Below are 21,729 nucleotides of genomic sequence, written 5' to 3'. Positions count from 1 at the left end.
TTATTGGGCATTCATCCCTGACTAGAATGTGAGCTCCATGAGGGTCAGGGACCTTGTCTGTCTTATTCATTATTGAATCTCCAGCATCAAGAAAGTACCTGGTACATAACAGGTGCTCAGTAAACATCTGCTGAGTGAAGGAATGAATGAGGCTGTGATGCCTGCAGCATGTTGCTTCTAGCTAGCAGGGCACTGCTCCTATCCTTGGAGCACATCGCCCACACAGGCTGGGCAACGTCCTCACCGTGGGCAGCACTTATGGATGCAACAGCCAGTGTTCCTTGGCTCATGGCAGTTTATTATTATGCCTTCTCACTGGTCTGTTCTAGAATCTCCAATTCATTTTGTGCACTGTGGCAGAAGGACACGTCTTCCTAACCCACACATATATGATCCTGCCTGTTCCCTGGTGAGACACCTATAACTCCCCAGTGCCCTCAGACTCAAATCCAAGCTCCTTGGTTTGGACTTCGTGGTCCTCGTCAACCTCTTCCACTGTGCCTTCCACCTTGCTGGCCTCTGAACCTCCACTTGTGCAGCACCTGCTCCCTGCTTGGCCTCTTCTCTCTCCTGGTCTACTGGGTGAGTTCCTGCCTGTCTTCTGACAAACAGCAAGAGTCACCTTTTCTCAGAAATAATAGAAATAATTTGAGCCTTTCTTTAAGCTGTGATCTCTCTCTCTCTCTCTTTCTTTCCTTCCTTCCTTCCTTCCTTCCTTCCTTCCTTCCTTCCTTCCTTCCTTCCTTCCTTCCTCCCTTCCTCCCTCCCTCCCCTCCCTCCCTCCCTCCTTCCCTCCTTCCTTCCTTCTTTCTTTCTTTCTTTCTTTCTTTCTTTCTTTCTTTCTTTCTTTCTTTCTTTCTTTCTTTCTTTCTTTCTTTCTTTCTTTCTTTTTCTTTCTTTCTTTCTCTCTTTCTTTCTCTCTTTCTTTCTCTCTTTCTTTCTTTCCTTCCTTCCTTCCTTCCTTCCTTCCTTCCTTCCTTCCTTCCTTCCTTCCTTCCTTTCTTTCTTTCTTTCTTTTCTTTCTTTCTCTTTTTGGAGACAGAGTCTCTGTCATCCTGGGTAGAGTTCAGTGGTGTCATCGTAGTTCACTGAAACCTTAAACTCCTGGGCTCACATGATCCTCCTGCCTCAGCCTCCCAAGCAGGTGGGACTACAGGCACAGGCCACAACACCCAGCTAAGTTTTCTATTTTTTGTAGAGACGGGGTCTCGCTCTTGCTCAGGCTGGTCTCTAACTCCTGCCCTCAAATAATTCTCCTGCCTCGGCCTCCCAGAGTGCTAGGATTACAGGTGTGAGCCACCATGCCCAGCAACATGCATTATTTCTAAGTCTTAGAACAATCCCCTTTGAGAAAGGAAATAGTAGTCCCATTTTACAAATGAGAAGACAGGCTCAGAAAGGGAAGGATTTGCCCAAGGTCACCTCACTCAGGGTCATACCTCTTGTCTGTCTAGCTTCTGAGCCAGTCCTGTGTACTGTCTCTGTTGTCTTTCCTCTCCTTTCTGGGCAAAATGGATTATTCCTTGGCCATGTGCCCAGGATGTCCTTATGATACCCTCTACCATAGTGGTTGTCATATAATGTGTCTATTTTATTTGACTTTTTCCATCAGACCAAGAGCTCCTTGAGGGCAGAAACCAGATCTTGACCCTCTCTGGTCCATAGTACCCAGCACAGAGCTTGGCACAGACCCAGCCTTGATAAGCATTTGTAGAATGACAAAAGAATCCTAGAATCTAGAACCATAGGAATCTGCTCTTTTCACTTTGGTAGACTCTTAGAAGCTTTGGGTGTTTGACGCGTGAAATTTTTAAAAACAATTGCCTGATTGAATCCCTCACAGGGCAGGGGTCCCCTTTGCCATGTGGCCTGCATCTTTTGAACCCTTTTTTGGATTGGGTGGCCTTTGCTTTAAGCAAAACTAACATGATACCTTTCAACTGAACCTTTGGGGCTGCAGGAAAATGAGCCTAGGGGAGTGTGTGAGGGTGGGTGGGGGGAGGAGAGGCCCAGGAGGAGCAAGTGGCTCCTGCTCACGTCCAGCTTCCTGGTGGTGAGGGAGGTGAGCATGGGGTCATGTTGGTGTGACCTGTGCCCCTTCCCTCCTTGTTTCTGGGTACCCGCCATGCAGGGCCCTTCTTTTTGGGCCCAGCTTACTCCTGGCATCTGACCCTGCTCAAATCCTACTGACACACACATTCAGACTGAGACACGGAAGCTCCTGGCTGTGATTATCACCTGGTACCACCTCAGAGCAAATGTTAGCACTTCTGTGAGATGTCACAGGGAGACAGGGACAAGGGGCTGGGAAAATACAGCCATTTCTCTCAAATGGGAATCAAATCATATGGGGTCTGACACCACTCAACTCCTGCTTTTCCACTATTCCCTGTCTTCTGAATGTGTTTTGTAAGTTCTAGAGCATTCTGCAAATAGGAGGAAGTTAGTATCATCATTACCATTAAATTACCAGACTAATTTCCAAAAACCTGTTTTCTCCTCTGCAAGGTGGGAATAAACACACATACCTCATGAGGTTTTTGGGAGAATTAAATGAAATTATGCATATTAAGTGCTTAATACAGTGTTTGGAATATAGTAAGATTAAAAAATGGAAGCTTAATAGTAAGACAGTAATTATCATGGGGCTGGGAATCTAGTAGAATGCTCTGGAACTTACTAAATCTTTTTAGAATAAAATAAAGTCTCTAAAAACTTTGTTCCCTGCTGAGTTCAGAATTTGCAGTGTGCTGTTAGAGTACATTCACTTGCCAGAAGGGGTCACTTGTTCTCACTGAGCTCCAACCTAAAACTTCTGCAGGAGTGAGGCTTCCATTTCCTTGAGAAAACTGATTTTTGGAAATTACTTCAAAACCCTATGGTGCTAGTAAATGATGAAACACAGATTAAAGCTGTGCCCATCTGACTCCTAGGCCCAAATGCCAAACAACATTTCAAAAGTCCCACTCTCTGTCTTCAAAAATTGACAAGTTGCTTGGAGATATTATGTATATAGGAAATAAACATATGCTTCTTCCAGACTGTCTGGAAACACCATTAGGAAGGCAGATGCTGCAATAATGGAATGATGATACTAACTTCCTCCTATTTGCAGAATGCTCTAGAACTTACCAAATGCATTCAGAAGATAGGGAATAGTGGAAAAGCAGGAGTTGAGTGGTGTCAGACCCAATATAATTTGATTCCCAGACCCTCTGTCTCCTGGCTGTGTGACTTAGGGAAGCCACAGCCCCCCTCTGGGTCTGGATCCTGTGTTGATGTGCTCACCTCTCCAGTCCATAGCAAAGTCCGTGCTCTGAGTCAGGATTCGTACCTGATAATGACAGTCACTGTTGCCTAAGCCCTTGGGGGCCAGCACACTGTCCCTGTTTATTTGGCATATTTCCTAGTCTAATCCTCATGACAGCCCTACAGGGATGGCATTATTATCCTACTTATCCTTATATTGTAGCTGAAGATGCTGAAGCCCAGAGAGGTAGGTGATTTTCCTGGGGATTCCCAGCATGAACCGGTGATGACAGCATTTGGGACCTGCTTCTATAGCAGCCCTGAGTCGGGGCTTTCTGGCCTCTCTCTGCGTATATCAAATAACAAGGAGCGCTCACCTTCCAAGGCACTTATCCCTCTAGTTGTTGAGAAGCCCTCCCTTGGAGGAAGCTGAAATCTGTCCCCTGTGAGCTCTGTGGGCTCCATGGACCTTGTAGGGAACTTTCACATCTTTAAAATGGGAACTTGCAACACTAGTTCCTCACTCTCTCCTTCCCTGGACATGGCTTCTTGCCCCTTCTTGCCCTTAACCTGCTTAAGACAATCAATATTCCTTCCAAGCCCAGAGGGCAGATCTGGCCCATCTGCAGAGAAGGATTGAGTTGACTGTCACCTTTCTGTCCTGGACACCCTCTCCTATGGATGAGAGGGGAAAGTGACCAAAACCTTCATCCCCACTTGGCAGTGATGGAAACTCCAGATGAGATCTGTATTCTGGATGTTGAGTTGTTGAGCCTGAGTGGCTTGTGGTTTCAGAGACTAGCTCCAGATATACCCCACCCCCAGCCTCTTCCTAATGATAACCCAAGGCTGAGTCTGAGCCATCAAAAATGGAAGAGAAGAAACCCGAGACTTGAGGAGAAAGAGAGCCGGGAAATAAAACTTCCCTGGATTCCTCAGTGTCCCAGTAAGGAGCACTAGGTTCCTGACCATCTTCATGTACCACAAGAATTAAATCTGTAGTCATTTGTATAGGTAATTGTTCTGATCCAAAAGAATAATAAAATATTTCTCTTCGTGAGAGGACGAAAAATGATTACAGCCTGAACAAGGGCCCCAGGTTAAGCCCTCAAGGTGCCAGGGAGCCTGGAGTAGCCGTCTTCCTAAGCAGGCCAGGTAAGCTCGTGCCATCAGCATGCAACATGCAAGAAGGAATGAGCCCCAGAACTTGGAGACAAGTCCTAGGACTTACCTTAACAGCTGAGAGTGCAAGGGGCTGTCTGGCTCCTGGAGAGGTTTTGTTTGCCTGCCAAAGTGTTGGAGTAAGGAGAGATTTTTGAGGAGGGATGAGGGCAGCTGCCTCCTTCCCCTTTATAAGCAAGGAAAATAATTTTTCCTTCTTGCTCACCTATGGAGTGTCTGGTTACTCACATAGGACAATTGACCTGGCTTTCATCACATCATCCTTGGGCAAAGGGGTCCAAAGCATTTACTATAAGTCCTTTAATAAGAAATCTGACTCTGATTCAGAACATCTTATATGCACATTTGGGATAAAATTAATAAAAATGGATATTAAAAACCTAAAAGAGAGAGACAGAGAGAGTCTCCAAAGGAGCGATTAAGAGACTGAAACAGAAACAGAAACTCAGAGAGAGAGAGAAAATGGTTGAGAGGGGAATGAACAAAACAGGTAAGGGCCGAGGGAAGAGAAAGACTGAGAGGCCACATGAAAGGCACTGAGTCTGTGTCTTTATTCATTCCTTGAGTATTTACTGAGCACCTACTGTGTGCCATGCACTTTATTCAAAACTGGAGACAAGCGGTGAGCGATTTATATTCTGATAAGGGAAGACAGACAATAAACCAACAAGCAGTGAAATATATTGCATGTCAGATGGTGATAAATGTTATGGAGAAAAATAAAGCCAGGAGGGGAGATGTTGGGGAGATAGGAGATTTAAAATCAGAGAGTTAGGAGAGGCCTCAATGAACAGGTGACATTGAGTAATGATCTGAGGAAGGGGAGGAGGAGAGCCAGGCGATAGCAGGATTTGAAAGAGTGTTCCAGGCAGAGGGGATGGCAAGTGCAAAGTCCCTGAAGCTGCAGGGAGCAAGGGGACGGAGTGAGAAGCAGGTCAGGGTGATGAATGAGCTCAGATTGGGTAGTGCCTTGTGGGCCACAGTGAGGACTTTGGCTTTTGTTGTTCTAAATGAAATTTCAACTGAGATATGAAAGATAAGCATACAGGAAGGTCTGAGGCTCCCAGAGCATAATTGAGTCCTGAGTTGCAGGCTCTGAATTAAGTTCATTCATTTATTCAACTGTCTCTCTATCATTCATTCTTCAAGCATTTAGGGAGGGCTACTTTGCCCCAGGGCTTGTGCTGGGCACTGGAGAGAGCCACATGGAAAAGACCCTCCTCTCAGATCTGGAAGAAGAAAACGTTTCAGGGTGGGGTGAGATCCTGCCCTCTTGTAGGTTGCGATAATACTGACAGTGTGACTTTGATGAGCCTTAAGCTTGGGGATCGAGTGGGTGACAAGTTGGGAGGGGCCACAGGCAAGGAGGAAGGAAGCCTGAGAGTGTGAAGGCTGGCGTGGGGGAGAAAGGGGAGACCATTCCCCTCCCCAATTTTCTGTCTTTTCTGTGCTGTGAGAGGCCCTGTCTCCCTGGTGGTTCTGAGCTCTTGCTCCAGGCTGAGCAGGGGAGAGGACAGTGGATGGGCCAGGACAGGTGGCCCTGACATGTGATGCCTGCCCGTTGACTACTCAGTCCTCACTTTTAGAACAGTTTCCAGAAGTGATGGGAGGGGAGGGGCAGGGCAGCTAAATATAGTCCTGGGGCCATGGCTCATTCTGGGAAGTCTGTCCACTCACTGTGTGCCCATCATGCGTGGTGCCCGCTGCCAGTTGCTCCTGAGTCCCCTGTCATTCCTCTGAGCTTGTTGCTTGCCGGTTGCTTGTCTTTGTACACAGCTCTGACCGCTCTGCGGTTAGGCCTGACCCAACTGGTCCTCCTGGGAGTCTCTTTCGGCCTAAGATCTCCAACCAGACTTGTGAGTCCTATGGGCTGGAGATATGGGGGAGGGTGGGCTGGAAATCCTGGAGAGGTGGGTGAGAGGAGGGCTGGGGGTGGGGGCTCTGGAGAATTTGGGGCTGTAGCTGAGGCCAAGGCCTAGGTCAGAGGCTGAGGTCTGGGGCTAACACAGGGGCAAGGACAGCGAGTAATACTGTTTGGAACCTGGGCTTGTGTTTAGGGACTGGCGTTGACAAGGGCCCTGAGAGGGCATACTTTGGGGGTTGGGGTAAGAACTGTAGTTGAGGCTGCCCTTGGGCCTGAGACTGAGTTTTCCTTCCGCTTGGCCAGAACCAGAGTCCCTTCCACTCTAGGTTGTGAGGTCTTTGTCGGCTGGGGTTGGAGCGGCACCGCTCGGCCTCCCTCACCTACTCCTCCTCCACCCAGGCCCGCTATGTCAGCTGCGCCCGGCCTCCTGCACCAGGAGCTGTCCTGCCCGCTGTGCCTGCAGCTGTTCGACGCGCCTGTGACGGCCGAATGTGGCCACAGTTTCTGCCGTGCCTGCCTTGGCCGCGTGGCAGGGGAGCCAGCAGCGGATGGCACCGTACCCTGCCCCTGCTGCCAGGCACCCACGCGGCCTCAGGCACTCAGCACCAACCTGCAGCTGGCGCGCCTGGTGGAGGGGCTGGCGCAGGTGCCGCAGGGCCACTGCGAGGAGCACCTGGACCCGCTGAGCATCTACTGCGAGCAGGACCGCGCGCTTGTGTGCGGCGTGTGCGCCTCGCTCGGTTCGCACCGTGGGCACCGCCTGCTGCCAGCTGCCGAGGCCCACGCGCGCCTCAAGGTGCGGGACCCGGCGAGGGTCGGGGTCCGATGGGATTTTGGGCGGTGGGGGGCGGCCAATCGGGAGGTCGTTGCACTAGCTTGGACTCTGAGCTCCAGAGCCCCACGGGCACTTGGAGTTGCTGGGCAAGAGCGCGGGACGAGGCGGCCAGGAGGGGTTCCGCGGAGCTGAAGGCGGAGTCCTGCCAAGAGGGAAGCCTCGAGGAGCCACGCGTGGTCGCGTCCTGGGGGGGGCGGCGCTACCCAAACCTAGACTCGGGGTCCTCAGCCCCTGGCGGGGCCACGGGGCGGAGCCTGACGATCTGGGGGCGGAGCCTGGCGGGAACTGACTTGGCGCCCGCAACCCACCGGGACCGGCGGTCGCGCCGAGCGGGCACGTCTGCGCCGCGGAGGCCCGCGTTGGATTAGGGGCGCGGTGTCCCCGCGTGGCCACCGGCCGGGGCGGAGCCGTCGGGCTGTGCGCAGCTGCGCAGCTGAGGCCCGCGCGCCGCCAAAGCTGCCAAACTGGCGCGGGCCTGACGTTTGCCAAGTGGGGCTTGATGGAAAGGGAGGCGGGGAGGGCTAGGCACGCCGGGGCCTGCTCCTCTGTGTTCAGGCCCAGGGTGGCACCGAGACCCCAGTCCAGGCTGGTTAGAACTGGAGGTCCCGAAGGCCTGGAGAACCCACACACAGCTGTGCGCGCCCCGAGGTTTGCAATGGCCATGGGCGCCCAGCAAAGACTCTCACTCAGACATAGGCTAATGGAGACGCTGGCACACAATGGGTAGTACACGTCATACGTGTGGCAAATCACATGCATGTGGCTACAGGCGGATGTGTGTCCACACAGCCCCAGGAAGGTCTGTCATGAAGTATTTATTGGGCTGTGGAAAAATAAACTACAGGAGTAGGGCAGGAGGAGACGAGATCTGGCGGTGTGGAGGGTCCTCGGTTCCCGCGGTGGGGACGCACCCGTTGTCTTCTGCGACAGGTGCATGCAGCGCGGGCTTCATTAGCGGTGCCCCGCTTCTCCTCTTGGCCCCCAGTCTCCTAGAGGGGGAGACCACTGTCCTCTGGCAGGTATTCGAGGCTCTCAGACCTTCCCAGGGACCCAGCCTCACAGTCCCTACCGCTCCTGCCTTGCTCTGTCTGGCCCACTCCTGGCTGGTGGTCTCCTCGCCCAGGCCAGGAACCGCCTCCTCCAGGGAGCCCTCCCTGCCCAGGCTCACCTCCGCTGATGACATCAGAACTCCCAACCTCGCCCGTCTTACCTGCGAAGACAGAACAGAACCCGTGCAATGGAACAGGGCGGCAGGCGTCCCAGGAGCCTTGAAGGGGTGCAGGTGGGGCGAAACAGCCCGCCAGGGTCCGCCTCAGCCCAGCTCTAAGCCACAGGCAGGGGCTGGGCAGCGGTCTGAAGGGGAGACCCCAGGAAGGAGCCTGAAGGACAAGGGGGACAGGAAGGCTCTGGGAGGAACCTGGGTCCTTGGCTACGGAGACGGGGTGGGCCCAGCGCCCAAATACCAGACTTAGAGTGGCTGAATGGGACCCGCTGGCGCTGGGGACTCACGCGGCCCTTTGAAGCCGCGCCGCCTCCTCTTGCAAGGCCGTGAGCTCGGCGGCGTAGTCCTCGCAGTAGAAGGCGACAAGCTTGTCGGTGAGGCCCGCGGGATGTTCGAAAGCCCTGGCGCAGCTGCACCGACCCCAGCGTTAGCTTGAGCTTCTTGAGCTCACCCGCCGTCAGCTTCTCCAGCGCCTCCAGGATGGCGTCGCGCTTCCTTCCCGTGGCTCAGCCCCGGCACCTCTGAACCTCCGAGGGCTCCGCTGTGAGCCACCAGTCCGGCCCGGGCCGTCGCCCGCCCTGGAGGACGACCCGGAGAGGAGACTGATCTGGCAGCCCGCCAGGCGAGCCCATGGTCCAACCCTGAGGCTCCTGCTGGGCTGGGACGACTCTGCAAACACCGCCAGCGCGTCCCCTCCTTTCCCCTGGAGGAGTGTGTGTGTGGGGGGGAGGTGCCAATTTGTTGAGGCTGAGATTGCTGTTCCCGTTCTGTAGAGGAGGAAACTGAGATTGGAAGCCATGGCGACAGGAATGGAGCTCCCCTGTCCTTGCATTTCAGGAATCACAAACTGACAGGCCTTGGGTGGGATCCAGCCACAGATGTGTTTGGTGGGGGGACGCAACTGACACTTTTGTTAAATGGCCTGCCCCCAGAGGCCACGGTGGGTGGGGAGGCTGACAGGGGGCCAGGCTGACTGAGGCTGGTGTTCTGCTTTTAAGTCAGGCGTGAAGCCCAGGAGTAGGAGGAAGTTGCATTTCTTCTTTCACCATCCCCTGCTCACCCCTTGAAAACTGCTGTGTAGCCAGCTCTGTACCTGCCTGTCTGGTAGGGGAGACCAAACCACATTTGTGCTGGTCATCCTCGCAAAGACCTGTGCTGGGGGCCTGCCTGCTGAGGGGATGGGATCAGGGCAGGCCAGGCCAGGAGGAGTTCACAGAGTGGACAGTGGCAGGGCAAGGTGCCAGGCTCGGGATTAGTACTGCCAGGGCCTAGAGGCACGCAGGTGGGTTTGGGATGGGAAGATGGCTGGAGGAGGACCTGACACTGTGGCTGAGCTGCAGAGGGCAGGGTTAGTGTGGGAGGCGTGGCTTTGGCAGGGGGGGCGGCATCCCCATGACCTCCATGCTGTGCCCCCCAGACGCAGCTGCCACAGCAGAAGCTGCAGCTGCAGGAGGCGAGCATGCGCAAGGAGAAGAGCGCGGCTGTGCTGGAGCATCAGCTTGTGGAGGTGGAGGTGAGGAGCTCGGCGTGGTGGAACCTGGGGACCGGGCGAGGGGCAGGCAGGGGGTCCCCAGCCAAGTACTTTTGTCTGTCACCTTCCCCCTGCTCCCTGCAGGAGACAGTGCGCCAGTTCCGGGGAGCTGTGGGGGAGCAGCTGGGCAAGATGCGGGTGTTCTTGGCTGCGCTGGAGGGCTCTCTGGACCGCGAGGCAGAGCGTGTGCGGAACGAGGCAGGGGTCGCCTTGCGGCGGGAGCTGGGGGGTCTGAATTCTTACCTGGAGCAGCTGCGGCAGATGGAAAAGGTGCTGGAGGAGGTGGCTGACAAGCCACAGACTGAGTTTCTCATGGTGAGCACTGAATGACCTACCCTCCCACCCCTCGGCCATAGCTCAAGCCCCAGAGACCTCATTTGTCAGACAGGGAACCTGAGGCCCAGAGAGGGCCGGGAGGACCTGGGGTCACACATCCAGGAGAGGTGGGCCTCAGGACTGCTATATAGTTGTTTAGGTTGGGCACTGCATTAGGTGGGCACCATTCGTATCATAGACATTGTAGGTATGTACATTTATTAGGACAATCTTTGAGCAGGTAGAGTTGGAGTTTCTTGGGGAGGGAGTACCTTTTTCTAATCCACATACAGGTAAAGGGCTAGGGGTGGGCTCAAATCCTGGGTTTTTGGCTTTTCTGATTCTTCCTGAGTCTACACTCAGCATTTCTGGTTGTCTACTCCACCTTCAGAAACCCCTGTGTCTCCCTCCCTGCCTCACCTCCATTCTCTTTTTTTCTTTCTCTAGAAATACTGCCTGGTGACCAGCAGGTGAGATCAACCTGGCCCTGCCCCTTTGCCCCACTTGCCCCAGTCTTCTAGGGACACCAGCTCGCTCTCCCCTTACTCACAGTGTGCCTGCACACCCCCAGTCCAGTCCACTGCCATTTCCCTGCTTGGGCACAGTGTTGTACCATGGTCCTTGCCCCTGGGACCTCCTAGACTGGCGCTGTGAGACAGACATAGACAGGGACGCAGTTATCATTGCGTGCTTGGTGCGGCTGTGGCGGGAACGGGCTGGCCAGGGAAGGGTTCCCAGGGTAGTGCACATTTGAGCCGGAGCCTGGAGGAATGACGAGGAGCGGCTGGTAGAGTTGGGAGAAGCGCACCGTGGGCAGGAAGAACGGCCGAGGCTGACGGGGAAGAGCAGGTGAAGCAGGTGTGGGAGGTGGGGCAGGCTGGGAGGGCCGAGGCGCTCGGAGCTTATCCCAGCAGAAGGATGTTTCAAAAACCCTGTGGTAAAACATAGAGAACACAAAGTTAACCACTTTAAGCATTTTTAATTGTACATTTTAAGTTCAATGGCATTAAGTACATTCACATGTGACCACCACCACCATCCATCTCCAGAACTTTTCATCTTCCCAAACTGAAACTCCAAAGGAAGTTTTAAGTAGGGGTGTCATGTGGGGAGATCCTGGCATCCTCCCCTCCAGCCCCTGTCCTCCTGTCCTCGGGGGACTGCCTCTCGCCCTCTCTCCTCACAGACACCTTCTTCCCCGCCCCCCCTCAGGCTGCAGAAGATCCTGGCAGAGTCACCACCGCCTGCCCGTCTGGACATCCAGCTGCCTGTCATCTCAGATGACTTCAAATTCCAGGTGTGGAGGAAGATGTTCCGGGCTCTGATGCCAGGTACTAGGAGGGCTGACTCTGGGCTTGTGTGTGGCAGGCCCCAGCCACATGCAGGGAGGCCTCCCAGTCCCAACCCAGAAAGTCATCCCATTGCCCCTTTACCTCTGGGGTTCCGACCCACCCCCTGCAGCTCGCTAACCTGCGCTGGGAGGAGAACCTTTGAGGCATGGGATTCACAGTGGGTGACCGACTCGGAGGGTGCTGCTGCTGGCAGCATGGGCAGCTGGGGCCTGGGTTTGAGCCACTGCCTCCCTGTGCGATCCTGGGCCAGGCCCTGCCCTCTCTAGGCCGTGGAGATGACAATTCTTGCTCACTGGGGGCTGAGGATCTGCAGAGCTCTTCAAACCCTGGGGACTGGCTTGGGGCAGACACTGACTCTGGTGCCCTGTGGCTCGGGAGGCCCAAGGGCTCGGCCTCGTCTCCCAGGAGCTGCAGCGCCCTGGGCTGCTGCCCTTACAGAGCTCCAGGACATACACGCATGGCTGGTGCCGCCCTTATGGCCTGGGGGAGGTGGGGTTGGAGAGACCCCCATTTTATTCAAGAGGAAACTGAGGCCCAGAGACTGGGTCAAGACTGCTGAGGACCAGGCTTTCTGACCTTGAGCCTTGGGCCTTTCCTGGGCCGCAGATGGTGAGTCTCAGGCTTTGTATCAGCGGAGTCCTGCGGCAGTCTGGAGGCAGGCAGTCGTGGCCTCACGCTCCGGCTGAGCAGCCGAAGCTCGCCTGTGAGCCGAGGGGCTCACCTCCCAGAGGTGCTGGGACGAATAGAGGGGACGAAGCTGGCCCTTAAGTTGGTTGGGAGAAGGCTCGAGCGAGGGACGCAGAGACGCAGGGGCCTCACCCTTGTCCCTCCGGCAGCCCTGGAGGAGCTGACCTTTGACCCGAGCTCAGCGCACCCCAGCCTGGTCCTGTCTCCCTCGGGCCGCCGCGTGGAGTGCTCCGAGCAGAAGGCGCCGCCCGTCGGAGAGGACCCGCGCCAGTTCGACAAGGCGGTGGCCGTGGTGGCGCATCAGCTGCTCTCCGACGGCGAGCACTACTGGGAGGTGGAGGTGGGCGACAAGCCACGCTGGGCACTCGGCGTGATCTCGGCCGAGGCCCCCCGCCGCGGCCGGCTGCACGCGGCGCCCTCGCAGGGGCTCTGGCTGCTCGGGCTGCGCGACGGCAAGACCCTGGAGGCTCACGTCGAGGCCAAGGAGCCGCGCGCGCTGCGCTCCCCCGAGAAGCGGCCGTCCCGCATCGGCCTCTACCTGAGCTTCCGCGACGGCGTGCTCTCTTTCTACGACGCCAGCGACGCCGACGCGCTGGCGCTGCTCTTTGCCTTCCACGAGCGACTGCCCGGGCCGGTGTACCCCTTCTTCGACGTGTGCTGGCACGATAAGGGCAAGAACGCCCAGCCGCTGCTGCTCGCGGGGCCCGACGGCCAGGAGGCCTGAGCCGCCGCCGGGCGGGCCAGGGGCGGGTCCTGCCGGTTGGGGGCTTGGGTCTCCTTCGTCAGGCCAGGAGGGAGACGGGTGGGGGGTGGTTGCCAGGGCTGAAGACGGGGCCTAGAGGGCTGGGGACTGGGGGTCTCCCAGAGTTCTGAGATGTGGGGGCCTGGCATGGACAACCCTTCGGGGAGGGGCTGGGGTGACGTCGGAGGAGGATCTGATGGGGAAGGGAGATCTGCAGTCAGGTCAGTGAAGACACGTGAATCTGGGAACCAGCAGGCTGGAAGGTTCCAGGGAGACACTGAGGTTAAGGGGGAGGGAAGGGGCCAAGGTTCTGGGAGGATGGGGAAGGAGCTTGTAGCGTGAGGGCCCCGCCGCTCTCCTGGAGGCCTTGGGGCAGGGGCTGCAGTGTCTCCTTAGCCAGAGGCCTTCCACCTCGTGGTTCTCCGACTTGAGCATGCATCAAAATCACATTTTTAAAGCACAGATTGCCATTTCCCGTTCAGTAGTAGGTCTGGGGCAGGTAAAAAGTGTGCGTTTCTAACATGGTCCCAGGTGATGCGGATGCTGCTGGTCACAAGGGTATCACAAGGGAGAACTGGCGACCTAGAGTACCCCATTGCTTTACCCAGTTTCCAGGGTAGGTGGAGGCACACATAGATCCAATATATGTTCTTCTGTTCAACAGACATTTAAAAACTGTCAGAGCCTGTGCTGGGTGAATAAACCAACTCTCAACTTATTTCCTTTTGCTTCTGGAATATGTTTACTGAGTGTCTTGAACACTGAGGAGATCCCCCAAGTTGCCAACCAAGAGAAAGGGCCTGATGCAAACCCCACTCTGGGCCCTGCTGCTTGTGGGGAGCAGAAGGCTCCCCACTATATCTCCGAGAATGGGCCCTTATTTGCTGGTTCATACCTTCCTTGGTTTTAGCTCGAAGGCCCATTTCTTGGGCCCTGGAGTAACCACTGAGGCCCAGAGCAAGAGTCCCTCTTCCCTGGAGGGCCAGCCTTCAGGCAGGCGGGCCCCTGCCAGCTGCTACCAGTGTGGGGTTTCCTTGGGGGACGGTGGATATGGGACTAAAAGGGTGAAAGGAAGGTTGTGCGTGGGGTAAGAGAGGCCTAAAGATCTGGCCCGGGGGCTGCGGGGGCGGGGGGGTGGGGTGGGCGGTGAACCCCTGGGTGTGTCTCCTAGGGGAGTGTCTGTTGGGCCCTGGCTTTGGGAGATAGAATAGAGGATTAATTTTTGAAACTCTTTCATGCTAGGAAATGAAACTATAAAATAAAAGGATTGTTTGGTATCTAATCCCATTAATAAAAACTATTACATTCTGACTCCTTCCTCATTAAATCTGTATGAAGAGCCAAATGCTGTATTGCTGGGCAGTAGCCTCCTACTTGCCCTCTTAGGCTTCAGTCTTGGCCCATGTAATCTTCCTTTTAAAATTTTATTTTATTTTATTTTTTTAAGAGACAGGGTCTCGCTCTGTTACTCAGGCTGGAGTGCAGTGGCTCAATTCTAGCTCACTGAAACCTCAAACTCCTGGGCTCAGGTGATCCTCCTGCCTCAGCCTCCCGAGTAGCTAGCTGGGACTACAGGCATGCTCCACCACACCCAGCTAATTTTTCTATTTTTTGTAGAGATGGGGTCTCGCTCTTGCTCAGCCTGTTCTGGAACTCCTGACCTCAAGCGATCCTCCTGCCTTAGCCTCCGAAAGTGCTAGGATTATAGGTGTGAGCCACCTTGCCTGGACTCACCTTGCACTTTTAGGTTACAGAGACGGCTTCTTTCCTTAAACCTCAGGAAGCAGCTTCTTCTAGCTTCAAATTTTGCTTCTGCAGCTTCCTCACCTCCCTCAGCCTTCCTGGAATTGAAGGGCATTAGGGCCTTGGTCTGGATTAGGCTTTGGCTTAAGGGAATGTGGTGGCTGTTGGATCTATCCAGACCATTCAATCTTTCCCCACATCGGCAATAAGGCTGTTTTGCTTTCTTATTCATGTGTTCACTAGAGTAGCACTTTTAATTTCCTTGAAGAACTTTTTCTTTGCATTTACAACTTGGCTAACTGGCACAAGAGACCCAGCTTTCGGCTTATCTTGGCTTTCAATATGCCTTTCTCACTAAGCTTAATCATTTCTAGCTTTTGATTTAAAGTGAGAGGCATATAACTCTTCCTTTCACTTGAACACTTAGAGGCTATTATAGGGTTAGAAATTGGCCGAATTTCAATATTGTTGTGTCTCGGGGAGGAGGAGGGAAATGAGGGAACAGCTGATCAGTGGAGCAGTCAGATCATACACAATGTTTATCAATTAAGTTCACCATTTTATGTGGGCGTGGTTTGTGGCCCCCCAAAACAATTACAGTGGTAACCTCAAAGATCATTGATCACAGGTTACATGACATATATAATAATAATCAAAAAGTGTGAAATATTGTGAGAACTTCCAAACTGTGACACAGAGACACATGCTGTTGGAAAAATGGTGCCGATAGATTTGCTCAACTCAGGGTTGCAGCAAATCTTCAGTTTGTAGGAAATGCAATATCTGCGAAATGCAATACAATGGGGTGTGCCTGCACTTAACAATATCTTATACCTTATAGCATGCAAGGGGAAAGTTCTCTTTGACCATACCCCCTAATCATGATTATTCCTCTTCCTTCCTCATCAGAAGTAATCCTAGTTGTCAGTTTAGTGAATAGTTTTCCAGGACTTTCTGTACATATTTACATATATGTATGTCCCACGGAAAACATATAATATTGTATTTTTTTCCTGCATAAATGATGTCATACTCTACGTGAGTATGCCATATTATTCTACATCTTCTGCAATGTGCTTTCTTCACTCAGCCATGCAGTCAAGAGATCTGTTACTACATAGAGTGTGTCTTGTCCTAACGGCTGTGTAGTACTCCACTGCATGATATGTCATTGCTTATTTAATAATTTCCCAATTAATTGGCATTTGTTTCTAATTTTTATGATTACAAACACTGCTGCAATGAATATGCCTTGCAGTGTACATGTGCAAGGATTTCTCTAGGGTGGGCACTGAATGGTGGAGTTTCTATGTCCTAGGGTTTGCACCTTTAAAGTTTTAATAGTGATACCAGTTCCTTAGAGTGGTTGGACATGAAGAGTTACAAAAGGAAACTCCTTTTATCACTGATTTCAGCCATGTTCTGGAGGATTGCATAGCTTTTTGGTCATTTTCAGCTATAAAGACAATCTCATTTTCAGTTATGAAAAAAGTCCAGCATAATTCAAAATTTAACATCACACCCAATTTAAAGTGACCTGATGTAGAGAAGGGAAGGGGATCTTGTCTTTCACTCTCCTTTTGATCCACGCCCTTCCCCAGAACCCTCCCCACTCCTCTCTGCTGGCTCCTTCAAGGCCAAGGGTAATCAGAGGAAAAGGGGCAGAGCAACACGATTGGTGTGGCTAGGCTCTGGGACCCCTGCCTTGTGCTCTTACGGGAGGTGGAGTTGGGATCTTCAGAGATGATGCAGGTAAGCACTCTCTGGCCAACCTCTTTGACAAGTCCTCAGCCCCTGCCCTGCCCTCTCCTCCCCCAGAAGTTGCATTTCCTGCAGCCTCTCACTTCCTGGTCCTTTTGCCAGGGCAGGCAGCTGTTTTGGGCAGTGGCCGTCAGGACACCTTGAGCCTGCTCCTTTTGTGGGCATTCATTTGGCCTAGGGTGCCTCATATATTCTTACCTGGCCAAAAGGATGTGCTTTTATCTCTCTCCTTGTCTGGCCATCTCGGGCTGCTTCAGAAGAATCCTCCAGGTTGGAAGCCAGCACTGATCTCCAACCCCCTGGGGACATGCTCCAGGTTCCCCTAAGAACGTTTGTTTCATCAGCCTTCGTCTGGGCCTTCCCATTCCCGCAGCTACCTCCAGTCTCCACAAGGGGTCTCTCGAAGCAAACAACCTCGCTTGCTTTGAGGCGTAGGGCGCCCCCGTGTGGGAGCAGGAGAGGACCCGCCACCGCTTTCTGTTCCGTCAAGGGGGGGTGATGAGGGTGGAAATTCGCTCTCTCGCCAAGGGCTGAAGGGTGTGTCTGCAGCCGGGTTCAGAATGCAGGACTTTGTGTTGATCATGTTTTGTCCTCAGTTTTAAATAAAAGTTCCATCAATTTGCACTCCAGACGGCCCTATATGAGAATATAGTTTCCCTAAATCTTCTCCAGCACTCAATAGCATCAAACTCAAATTCTTTTTTCTTTTTGCCAATGTGATGGGATATAAATAAATATTAATGGCATCACAGAGTTTTCTGAAATTTTAATTTACACGTTTCTCATTGCATATATTTATCAACCACTTCTATTTCTTCTTCTAAAAATTGCCTGTTCATATTGCTGATTTAAAAAAATGAGTTATTGGGCTGGGCGCGGTGGCTCACACCTGTAATCCTAGCACTCTGGGAGGCCGAGGCGGGTGGATCGCTTCAGGTCAGGAGTTCGAGACCAGCCCGAGCAAAAGCGAGACCCCCATCTCTACTAAAAAAAATAGAAAGAAATTATCTGGCCAACTAAAAAATATATATAGAGAAAAAGAATTAGCCGGGCATGGTGGCGCATGCCTGTAATCCCAGCTATTCGGGAGGCTGAGGCAGTAGGATTGCTTAAGCCCAGAAGTTTGAGGTTGCTGTGAGCTAGGCTGACACCATGGCACTCACTCTAGCCCGGGCAACAGAGCAAGACTCTGTCTCAAGAAAAAACAAAATGAGTTATTGTTGTTCTTTATGTATTCTACATACTTGTTTTTTGTCTATTACATACATGTGATGCAAGTATTTTCTCCTAATCTGACAACTTGTCCTTCAACTCTGTTTATGGAGTTCTTTTCCTTGTGGTACAGAGGGAAAGTTTGGAAAGCTCTGGCTTCAGTGTCATCTCCAGGGGGCATTTTTGTGCTCTCAAAGTGCCTGAATGATGACATAACTCCTCTCTGCACTGTGAGCTCCTGCCCTGAGGTCAGAACCTCTGAGTCCTGAGCACCTGCTCTTTGTATGAACAGCCCTGCTGCTCGACCTGGCAGGAAAATTCCTTGTCCCTAAAAGATTTCTAACTGGAGCTTAAAACTTGAACCCTAACTCAACATCCCAATTCCAGTGCAATTGCATAGACAGTGCTCTAGCATTTCACAGAGCGCTTGCACACCCATGATCCCAAGTGACCCCCTTGGAGGGTGAGGGACGGTCAGAACTGTGCCTCTGTTTTATTGGAGAAAACTAAGGCTCGCAGAAGTTTCTGATGGCCACTGAGTGATGGTGTCGGGTCTGGAGACCAATCTATCCCTCTCCAAATCTGGGCTTCTCTTTCTCACACAGGCATTATTTAATTCCCATCCTGAGCGAATTCTGAAGCATTTGCCAGGGATGTGATAGGCACTCTGAGGTCCTCAGAAGGGGAAGGCCATCACAGCCAACTTAAGTGTTGCTATTGGTTTTCTGTCTTTTGCCCCAGAGTAGAAGCTAAACAGAGAATTTAGCAAGGCTGGGGTGGGGCTGGGTATTCCGGGAAAGGACTCAAGAGCCAGGAAATGTGGAAACATGGCCCCGCTTCCGTTGCCCAAGGCCTGGATGAATGGATAGAAGCGGCTCTCACTGTGTAAACACCTTTCCTTTTCTTTTTGAAAAAACGTTTTAAACATTTTATTTATTTATTTTCAGAGATGAGGTTTCTCTCTGTTGCCCAGGCTGGAGTGCAATGGTGCAATCATGCTCACTGCAGCCTCGAACTCCTGGGCTCTCAAGCGATCCTCCCGCCTCAGGTTCCCGGGCAGCTGGGACTGCAGGTGCGTACCACCGCGCCCTGCTCACCATGTTGGAGAATTTAACGAAATAGGAAACACTCATTTAAGAGCAGACAACAAACAAGTGATCATAACAAACTATAAATCCACTATAGTTGCAATTGTGAGAAAAAAATTGTCTGCACACAAAAGACAAATGAAATTCCAAAATATGTCACTAATGGGATTTCTAGTGATTCAGCTTTTCTTTATATTTAATGTTTCTCTGCAGCCTCCCCATTTGGGAGTGAGCAGCTGCCATCTGAGTGTCCCCGAGGTGGAGGAATGGGGACTCAGAGACGGAGCAGTGCTGTTAGGCAGGGGCTGTCGTACTGTTTTCTTTTTCAAACCAGTGACGATATTGGCACCCACGTAAGAAGGAAGTGGCAAAGCTGATTCAGTCTAAGTCCACTAGTTTCCGGCTCAAGACTGTGAGGTGAATTCTGTCTCTGGATGGAATATCCTACCAGTGGTAAGGTGGTGGTTTTACTGGGACACAGCCTTAGCGTTCACCAGTGACTTGCATATGAGAATACTGTTCTCTCTTCAGTCCTTCCACTAGTAATGCTGAATCAGTCCAGGAGAAGGATGCTGTTTGGGAGATCTTCCTCCACCCTTCCTCCACCCTTAGCATTTATTCATCTTTGTAACAGAGCAAGAGCAAATCTAGGGATCAGAGCCTTTGTCAAGCAAAGGTTTCTAGGAATTTAATTTGGTTGACCCAAAATAAGTGACTGAGGCAAAGATCTCAATCAATGGAGGTTTAGACCAAGGTTGAGGATTCACCTAGGAAAAACACAAACCACAGCAAACCTGTGGCCATTTTCCCAAAGGGGAATGTGGGAGTTTCAGTATTTAAAGGAGGCTAGGGCATTCGGAAAGAAAGAAAAAAAGGGCAGGAGCAGGGTGGGTAGTGAGACAAAATGGTTACATTCTTGTGAGACCCAGAAAAATCTACATTTTACATAAGATAAGGTAAATGTTAGAACAGAAAAAGAGGGTGAGGGAAGCATCAATTACATATTACAGATGTCCCTGGGTAGGTGGAAGAATGTCTGATCCTAATCCTATCTTGTTCTGCACCTGTGAAAATAAACTTTAATTCATTTACACTTTATTTATCTTTTGAGGCAGAGTCTCTTTCTGTTGCCCTGGGTAGAGTGCAGTGGAATCACCATAGCTCACAGCAACCTCAAACTCCTGGGCTCAAGTGATCTTCTTGCTTCTGCCTCCTGAGAAGCTGGGACTACAGCTGGGAGGTTAAGGCGGGAGGATCGCTTGAGCTCAGGAGTTCGAGATCAGCCTGAGTAACTTAAATTGTATCACAGAGAGAGACCAGAAGGGGAACTCCAGAGCTGGGTGATTCAGAAGCTCAGCAGCATTATTTAAGGACCCAGTGATTTTATCTCATGTCATTTGAATTTCTCAATCAGGCTGAAACTGAATTGTTGCCAACTTCCTCTTTACTGCTATTAAGTTTCTCATTTCCCCTTTTCCCCACAAAAGTGAGGCTTTTACTCACTTTTAATTCCTTTACAGAAAGTATTTAGCTTCCCCAGTATCAGTGTTCGCTAAACTCCTCTTAATGTAGCATGTACCATGCTCAATCTTGGGAATATACATTTGGATAATTCAAAATTAATGCCTTCAATAAGCTGTAGTGGGAGAAATAACCTTATAAACAATAAGATCACAGTGTGAGGCCAGGCATTGTGGCTCATGCCTGTAATCCCAGCATTTTGGGAGGCCGAGGCAGGAGGATCAAATGAGGCCAGTAGTTTGAGACCAGCCTTGGCAACATAATCAGACACTGTCTCTACAAAAAATAAAAAAATTAGCTGGGGATAGTGGTGCATGCCTGTAGTCCCAGCTTCTCGGGAGGCTGAGACAGGATGATTGCTTGAGTCCGGGAGTTTGAGGTTACAGTGAGCTATGTTCATGTCACCACACTCTAGTCTGGGCGATAGAGCGAGACCCTGTCTCTGAAAATAACAACAACAACAACAACAAAAAGATCACAGTGTGAGAACTGCTAATAGAGCTGTAGGAAACAGAGCTTGGGTCTGAGTAGGAAAATTGGGGCAGGATTCTCAGAAGAGCTGTCCCTTGGAGAGCCAACGGGAGTTTCTAAGAATACCAAAAGGAAGCAGAAGGATGGCATTTCAGACGTGCTCAATGGTAGCTTGTACTAGTTATCTAAAACTGCATAACAAATAATCCCAAACTTAGTGGCTTAAAACAATAGTAATCATTTTCATACCTCCCATGAATTCTGTGGGTCAGGAACTTGGGGGTGGCATGACTGAGCAGTTCTGACTCAGTGTTTCCCATGAGGTTGTGGTCAGGGGTCAGCTGGGGCCACAGTCATCTGATGGCTTCACTAGGGTTGAAGGATCCACTTCCACGGTGGCTCACTTACATGGCTGTTGGTGGAAGGCCTATGTTTTTTCCATGAAGCTCTCTCTACAGGGTTGCTTGTGTGCCCTCACAGCATGGTGGTCGACATCCTCCAGCCTCCAGAGAGAATGATCCAAGGGAGCAAGGCAGCAACTGAAATGCTTTTCATAACCTAGCCTGGGAAGTCACACACCTTCACTGCTTTTGTATGGCGCTGGTCACACTGCCAGCTGTGATTCAGTGTGGAAGCGGGTACTACACAAAGTGCAAATATTAGGAGAGGAAGATCAATAAGGGGTCATCTTGGATGCTGGCCACCACGTAGGCGGTAGGTGCAACTGATGTGTGTGCTTGGGCTGTAAATGGTTAGAAATAATGCTACAAATTAGTCATGAGCTAAATTGTCAAGGGCTAAGGAGGTTGGCCTGTAACTGTTGGTGATAGGGAAATGTTGAGGGACTTTAAGAGGCATCCAAAGGGCCTCTTCTTATCTAAATTTGGCAACAAGAGCTGTGCAATATGTTCAAATAAGCTCCCTCATATTCTCTGCTTTTTCTTTGTGCTGTTT

General features: G+C 51.8%; 2 protein-coding genes across 17 annotated transcripts in view; one reads left to right on the top strand and one right to left on the bottom strand.

Moving 5' to 3' along the window:
* The window catches only part of TRIM72 (tripartite motif containing 72), a 16,355-nt gene extending 2,658 nt beyond the window's left edge, over positions 1–13,697 (top strand). For 2 of the 4 annotated variants that reach the window (XM_045543254.1, XM_045543255.1), the window contains exons 2-9: positions 330–582; positions 6,208–6,287; positions 6,695–7,091; positions 9,770–9,865; positions 9,968–10,198; positions 10,646–10,668; positions 11,411–11,529; positions 12,387–13,697. In XM_045543254.1, the coding sequence (XP_045399210.1) occupies positions 6,702–7,091; positions 9,770–9,865; positions 9,968–10,198; positions 10,646–10,668; positions 11,411–11,529; positions 12,387–12,961 (1,434 nt within the window). In that variant the 5' untranslated portion in view covers positions 330–582; positions 6,208–6,287; positions 6,695–6,701 and the 3' untranslated portion in view covers positions 12,962–13,697. Of the gene's footprint in view, positions 1–329; positions 583–4,383; positions 4,405–6,207; positions 6,288–6,694; positions 7,092–9,769; positions 9,866–9,967; positions 10,199–10,645; positions 10,669–11,410; positions 11,530–12,386 lie in introns of those variants that run through there. The other 2 variants (XM_045543257.1, XM_045543256.1) reach the window with 2 other exon arrangements.
* Positions 7,906–21,396, bottom strand: LOC123632691 (histone-lysine N-methyltransferase 2B-like). 13 transcript variants are annotated; one of them, XR_006733432.1, is made up of 6 exons: positions 21,025–21,396; positions 16,682–17,119; positions 14,714–14,820; positions 9,948–11,130; positions 8,640–9,119; positions 7,906–8,340 (listed from the first exon to the last, which is right to left on the bottom strand). XR_006733432.1 is itself a non-coding variant. In XM_045543262.1 (3 exons), exons 1-3 carry the CDS (start codon positions 21,093–21,095, stop codon positions 10,745–10,747), a joined length of 297 nt encoding a protein of 98 aa, XP_045399218.1. In that variant the 5' UTR covers positions 21,096–21,396; the 3' UTR covers positions 10,401–10,744. The 13 variants fall into 13 exon arrangements, 2 of the variants coding, with proteins under 2 accessions (XP_045399218.1, XP_045399217.1); XR_006733435.1 differs by lacking the exon at positions 14,714–14,820 and having other exon boundaries at positions 7,906–8,119; positions 8,299–8,340; XR_006733430.1 differs by lacking the exon at positions 14,714–14,820.
* Positions 21,397–21,729: the final 333 nt, after the last annotated feature.

The sequence above is a fragment of the Lemur catta genome, chromosome 2, assembly GCF_020740605.2.
Source record: "Lemur catta isolate mLemCat1 chromosome 2, mLemCat1.pri, whole genome shotgun sequence".
Classification (NCBI taxonomy): domain Eukaryota; kingdom Metazoa; phylum Chordata; class Mammalia; order Primates; family Lemuridae; genus Lemur; species Lemur catta.
The sequence above is the reverse complement of the archived record's forward strand: the minus strand, read 5'-3'. Positions and strand labels throughout refer to the sequence as shown.

What these genes read in the sequence shown, in the direction of transcription:
- LOC123632691 (XM_045543261.1), bottom strand. Translation starts at nt 21,095, where the DNA reads ATGGGAAACACTGAGTCAGAACTGCTCAGTCATGCCACCCCCAAGTTC. An exon ending in ACCCACAGAATTCATGGGAG is followed by an intron (nt 11,131 to 21,024) that starts GTATGAAAATGA and finishes GTTTTACCACAG; the next exon opens with GGTTTTTGAAACATCCTTCT.